At 49.1% G+C, this 6949-nt stretch overlaps 1 protein-coding gene across 1 annotated transcript; it reads left to right on the top strand.

The window, feature by feature from the left end:
* The first annotated feature begins 2129 nt into the window (after positions 1 to 2129).
* Positions 2130 to 5262, top strand: LOC146767994 (uncharacterized). The gene is made up of 3 exons (XM_085576222.1): positions 2130 to 2147; positions 3360 to 3555; positions 3647 to 5262. The coding sequence occupies exons 1-3, from the start codon at positions 2130 to 2132 to the stop codon at positions 5116 to 5118; spliced, it is 1686 nt and encodes a 561-aa protein (XP_085432348.1). The 3' UTR covers positions 5119 to 5262.
* The last annotated feature ends 1687 nt before the right edge of the window (positions 5263 to 6949 follow it).

Below are 6949 nucleotides of genomic sequence, written 5' to 3'. Positions count from 1 at the left end.
GGCCATTTGTAATATAATTATCCAATAATAAGCATATGCCATTGCCTTTTCTACAATAATGCTTCTTAGCTAAATTATCTAATCTTAAAAGTATCTCAAGTGTCCAACATCTAATACATTCTCTTTATAGCTTGTGAAAAAAAGACGCTAAAACTACAAGAATATTATTTCTTCTATTTTTTAGATTTTTTTTCATTTATATACTTTCCACAAATCATGCACATTTTACTCACACGTTTATCCAAAAGTCTATCGATACACCTAATTTAATATCTTTTCCTGAAGCAAATTTTGTTGCTTATTTAGCAACAATAGGATTAATTCCCATGTACACTTTTTATAGGGATTTTCTCCGCACACATTGACCTGGTGTTCTAGTAATTGCTGCAGTGCTTTTACCATTGCTTTTTCTGTGGTGTCTACACCTCTTGAATTCCAAAAAGTCTGGTAACAGTTTAGATTTTTCTGTCCAATTTCAGCTGATTGTTATTGATGGAAGATGAACTACAGCAAGGTGAAGCCTGTGGTTTGATCTGAAGCCAGTGAGTTTTGTTATTCTAATCTCTTCTGGCATGGAGTTCTGCAGCCATGAGCAGGTTAAAAAAGGAAAAAGAAAAAGCCCTGTGACCTTTCTTTGGAAGTGGAGAGTTTCAATGAACCAGAAAGATGGCATGTGTGGAGGATGAAATGGTATCAATAAGGGTATGAGATGGTTAGAAATAGTAAAATAATAAACTGCCAGATGCATGGGCATTTTATTCATTGTGGAATAAGTGTGGGAGAAAGGTCAGGGAACATGGTTGCCACAAATCCATGATAATAATAGGTAAAAAAGAAAAAATATAACCTTCAGTTGTATATTGATTTTGGGGAAAGATCTTTATTTCTGAGCTTAGGAGACTTTCTACATAAGTCCATCTTCTAACACCTTCAGCCAAGAGTTATGAAAGCTATGTAGAAAGACTCCTACACACAAACACATTTCTCTTTCTCTTCAGTTTTTACCACTGTGAGAATTGTGCATTTTTAATTTCTTTGTAGAACTTCTCTTAAAAAGGACTCCTCAGTATTAGGATTACTGATTAGTGTTACCTGGGGCTATGTGTGCAGTGGGACTAGAAGAGGTCTGAAGGCTGCCCAGCCTTGGAGTTTCCTTGACTGCACAGTGCAAGAGAGAATTTATTTAAGACATGAGTTTGGTTTGAGTCATTTAGTGTTACCTCAGGGCTTGGCTTTCAAGAAGGTATTTAAAGACAAAGTGCTGGTTCTGGGGGCTCTGGGGAAGACTGGAGTTTGCATTTCTGAGTTTTATTACCCACATGTTTCAGTTGCCCCCAAGAATGTTGGCTAATTGCATTGTATTGTTGATTATAAAAGACAAAGAAAAATCCCAAGGAAAACGATACACTGGAGTGCCTCACAGAAACTGCTTTCTACTGCTGAAACAGAAATGTTGGGAAGGATGGATAAATATAATTATTCATAAATAATACAGCCAGGATGAGAACAGTCCTCTCTGCTAGCTGGACAATGCCCCTGCCTATGGATGGGTCCAGAGGTCAAGTGGACTGTTCCATCTCACCCCCCAAAATGTATGGCTCACCCTGCACCTGTAACCCTCCCCTAAAACATCAAGTGCCTGTAACCCCATTGGCCCAAGTCTTGTTCCAGCCCACCTTGAAGCCCCCTGATAAGGGGTCTCCGAGGGGCAACACCCTCTCTTGGATCTTCCCCCTCATAGGACCTCCACCCTCTCCTAAAGCATCCTCCTGTCTCTCCCCTCCCCCATCTCCTTAAGCTTCACCACGTGCTGCGTCTGGCAGCTCGAAGCAGGACCTTTCTGCATCCCTAATAAACCTTATATCCCAAGAGCAGCCTTCAGAGATCTCTTGTCTCCATTCACCTAAACCATCCTGCTCACAGTGCTCCCTACAGACTGGCGCCCAGCGAGGAATACGAACCCACACAGACCCACATATCTCTGGAAACCTCTCCAGATTTTCTACCTGTGGGAGACTTCTCCATGGACGGTAACTAAATAACCTGTTGTACTCCCTCATTGGCGTCGTGAGCACGGCATTTCATTGCCGGAGCTCTTAAAAAAATTGCCGAGGCAATCCTCGAGCACCATGACTCGTTACCAAGTAGTGAGTTTTCGGAGCTCTTGGAGGATTCTCCGCCTTGAGCACAGGGAACGCTGCAGAGCAGCAGAGACCCGGAGCTCTGTGAGGAGCCCTGTGGCACACCACCACGTGCAGAGAGCGCAGAGAGCACTGCCTAGCAGTGCCCGCGCTGGAGCCCTGAGGGGGAGTCTGGAGGTCCCGAGCATGGAAAAGCCATCCCTGAGAGACGCCTGATACTGGAGATCTTGAGGAGAACCTCCCACAGAGTCCTGAGCACTGACTGGACAGTACGTCGGAACTCCACAGAGGATCCTGCTTTTGTGACATTGAGGTGAGCTACACAGGTCTCCCCCTCGAATCCACGGGAACAGATGCCCTGTGGAGCCTGGCCAGCTGGGCAGTGGGGCGAGGTGGACAGAGGGAAGGAACTTCTCCTCAGATCCCGGGGAACTTGGAGAAGCTCCCACGTGAGTCCAAAGACGAGCTGGTTCCACAAGCAAAGGAAAGAGGCACTCTCCCTCAGGATTAGTTCCAAAGTTTAATGAGGGCCTGGAGAGATCCCAGGCCACATCTGGTTTCGAAGGACATCCAGAGCAAGAGAGAGGGTCTCCTGGCCCAGAGAAGCCAGATATAGGGGAGCGGGGAAAACTGAGCAGGCAATGGGGGAAGGACATGGGAGCGGCTCTCTGGGGGCAAGGCCTCAGAGTGACCACTGAGGAGGGGGTCGGGGAGGAGTTCCAGCCAGGATCCAGTTACCTGGTGACCCTGGGAGAAGGATCTGGACAAAGGGGAAGGGTCACCAGGTGATGGACACATCCCCTGGGGGGAGACAGGGGGATGGGTTGGGGTTTGATGGACATACAGGTACTGATGGGAAAGCTGGGATGAACCAAACAGGTACAAAGAGGGGATATGGAGGGACAAACCATTATGAGGGGATATACAGTGCACACACAATTCTACAACAATCCCACTCTGCCCCTGATACAGATCTCTATAAGCAACTTAACCATGTCTTACGTAGCCGTAACAGTACTTTGTCTAAGAAAGAGTTAAAAAAACCTCCTGGAGTGGATTCTGCTTAATTTCCCCAATGCTGACCGGTCAGCTGTCTTTACCAGAGAATTTTGGGACTCAGTTGGAAATAGACTTTTTATTGATATTTCACTCGGGGATCCCAATGCTTGTGATTTGCTCCCAGCTTTTAGGACCATAGCCAATTTCTTTGCTTCACAGAAGCTGGCGGCAGCCGCTTTGCTGGTTCGCATGGTTTCTGATGACCCCTATGTCCCCCCGCAGCCCCCGCCGCCCCCGCGGCCCTTGCAGCCGCCCCACCCCCTCCTCCGCCATGGGTCCCTTGGCCGCGCCCGTCCCCTCAGCGGCGTCTCTGGCAGCAGCGTTCACCACCTTTGCTGGCCTGTTACAAAACCACGTGGCCGCGTTTTTTACAAGCAATAGAACCGGCGCTTGCCGCAGCCATCTTGCTGCCGCCGCCGTCTCCCGCAGGTATCCCTGAGGCCCAGGAAGCAGCGTCACCCGCGCCGCGGAACCACGCGACCACACCCCCGGTCCCAGCGCCGCAGCAGCGTCTGGCTGGAAGCCCTGCGCTGCCACCCCAGCCCAGCCACCCCCAACACAGGGAGATGCCACAGGGCTCCGTAACGTGCCCCTGATACCTCCCGCACCTGTGAACACGCGGCAGCCCTCTGGCCACCCAGCCCCAACACCAGCCCCTGTGCAAGAGCCCTCTGGCCGCCCGGCCCCAACACCAGCCCCTGTGCAAGAGCCCTCTGGCCGCCCGGCCCCAACACCAGCCCCCGTGCAAAAGCCCTCCGGCCGCTCGGTAGATGCGGCCACCATCATGGCTCGCCAGGCGGACCTTGTGACGCGCCCCACGCGTGTGCAATTCGCGTTACCCCTGGACCACCCGCTCCAAGCCACCCCCACTGCGCCTCTGATGCAGCCCCCCACTTCCCATGTGCCCCATGCCGCGGTCTACTCCCAGCTGACATCCCCGCACCCCCCCATGGCAGTGCCAAAGCCTCCATTTCTGGCTGGAGAAGCCCCGCCGCCGCCACCGCCGAGAATGCCACTTCCAGGCTCGCCGGCTCTGCCACCGTATCCATCTGCACAGCCAGCCCACACAGATCTTCTTACAGCCTCATCACAAATAGTCCCCCCGACATCGCCTCCTTCGCAGCTCCTGGAAACCCCAGCCCTACAGCCACCAGCAGCTCCTCCACGACCGCAGCCTCCAACCTCCCCCCACCCTCCAACCAGTCTGCCTGCAGCACCACAACATGATTCTACAGCATCCTCTGCACATCCCTCTGTGTCCCTTCCTCCGCTGGATCTACCTTCTGCAGCTGCAGCCCCAGCTTCGAGATATCCTTCTGCACATGCCGGTTCTTCCCATGTGCCTTTGCTGACAGGCTCCACTCCTGCTCCTCTGCCCCAGCTACCAGCAGCTCCTGCAGCCGGTTCACGCAGTACCCCACCACAGCTTGGCACGCAGCGAGAGAGAGAAGGACGGAACCTGGAAGCTGCTTTGACAAATAAAGGACACACTGAAAACTGTGGTACCCCTGCTAATGCTACCCCCACTACCTCGATTTCACAGAATTCCCAGAAAGGTGTTGATAATCGCCAACTGATAGACTGTCATGGACTCAGACGTGATAGTCACAAAGAGGACAGTCTGAATCCCCAATCCATGCCTGTGGCATTCAGCCAGAAACCTGGTGGTCCTAGAAAATGGACAGCTGTCCCACCTCAGGATGAGAAAGAATTCCTAAAAGCAGTAAATGACAGTGGTATCTGTTCTTCCTATGTTAAACAACTGTTGAAAAGTACCATAGAAAGAACATATCAAACCCTAAAATGCAGTGTAAATCTACAGAATGGGGGAGTTTATCAGGCTACACCTCAAAAGAGGTTAAGGCTCTGTATGTTTACAATTTTTAAAATAGCTCTGCAGAAGAGCCTGATCCCCTGATTTATAAACATTTCCTGAATAACAAAAAAAGCAAAATAAAAGGGCACCCCCCAGTCTTAATCAAAACCTTAGATCCAGGACAAATAGAAAGACCATGCAAATTTATAACATGGGGAAGAGGGTCTGCTTATGTTTTCACAGGTGAAGGACCCAAATGGGTCCCAGCGAAGAATGTGAAGCCCGCTGGCACCCCCACACCAGGTAGTTCTTCTGCAAGTGCAAGCCAAGAAGCAAGCACCCAAACTTGAATTACACAGAGTCATCAAGAGGAAATGACCTGCCAGAAACAGCTTGAGAAAAGAATGGAAAATTATTGTTTGCATGCGTGCATGTTGCTTTTGTTCCCTTGTTTTAATTTTTGTATTGAAGTTTTACCTGTAAGTCAACCAAAGACAAAAGCCTGGGTTGCTTTAGCCAAGTCTGCAGGCTCTGGTACCATCTCTCTAGCTGACACAAGCCCTAACAGACCTTTTTCAACCTGTTTAATTAGAGGATCTTTTCCAGAAGGTTTGATAATGCTACCTCAGTTAAATTCTTCCATTACACTAAAGCAGTCAAACAAGTTAAGATACTGGCTCAGTAAAGAAGTAAATGCCACCTCTACTATAATCACTAATTTAGCCAAACAGTTTATTTGATGGTTTGAGCTTTGCACCTTAGCTAAAGGAACTCTGTAAAGTAGGTTTGATTATTCTAAAAGTAATAAGTGTAGTTTCAGTAGCAATACCCTGTATACTTCAGAGTGTGCAGAAAATAGTAGTTAAGTCAATGTTTAGCATTTCAAATGGTTTAACAGAACAGGGGAGTTGTTGGGAAGGATGGATAAATATAATTATTCATAAATAATACAGCCAGGATGAGAACAGTCCTCTCTGCTAGCTGGACAATGCCCCTGCCTATGGATGGGTCCAGAGGTCAAGTGGACTGTTCCATCTCACCCCCCAAAATGTATGGCTCACCCCACACCTGTAACCCTCCCCTAAAACATCAAGTGCCTGTAACCCCATTGGCCCGAGTCTTGTTCCAGCCCACCTTGAAGCCCCCTGATTAGGGGTCTCAGAGGGGCAACACTCTCTCTTGGATCTTCCCCCTCATAGGACCTCCACCCTTTCCTAGAGCATCCTCCTGTCTCTCCCCTCCCCCATCTCCTTAAGCTTCACCACGTGCTGTGCCTGGCAGCTCGAAGCAGGACCTTTCTGCATCCCTAATAAACCTTATATCCCAAGAGCAGCCTTCAGAGATCTCTTGTCTCCATTCACCTAAACTGTCCTGGAGCACAGCGCTCCTTACACAGAAAAATCAATTGGATGTACAAGAAATACTTTCATAGAGATACAGATGGAAGTGCTTTTTACAGAACCTCATCAGTCCTGTTTCATGGATTTCAGATGTATATGACTTGTAGTAACAGGATATTGGAAGAATGACACAAATTAGGTTAGCAGAGTACATCTACTGGAGAGCAACAGTTTATCCCATGTTCCAGGGTGTGTTACCTGGCTCCCAGGTGCAGAAGGGACTCCACACTCTCAGCTCATGTGCTTGCTGTGCCAGCTCAATGTGGTGGAGCCCCGTGTTCAGATGACACAGGAGTGTCAGGGTTCTGAGATCTGAGCAGAGCCCAGGAATTCCAGACCCCTCACTCCACCCCATTAACTATCCTCATTGCTGCAATTGGCCTTCCAGCAACTTGCAGGTTTGGGGGGCACTGATCAATAAGGGGTTTTCCCATAGAGCTGGCAGTGGGGAGAATAGAGGTGCTGTTAACATGCTGCTGCTTCACTTCCCTCTTGCTGTGCTATTGCCTTTTTATTTTCTAAGGTGCCATCTA

The sequence above is a fragment of the Lonchura striata genome, chromosome 3 (assembly GCF_050655825.1).
Source record: "Lonchura striata isolate lonStrDom1 chromosome 3, ASM5065582v1, whole genome shotgun sequence".
Taxonomy (NCBI): Eukaryota; Metazoa; Chordata; class Aves; order Passeriformes; family Estrildidae; genus Lonchura; species Lonchura striata.
The sequence above is the reverse complement of the archived record's forward strand: the minus strand, read 5'-3'. Positions and strand labels throughout refer to the sequence as shown.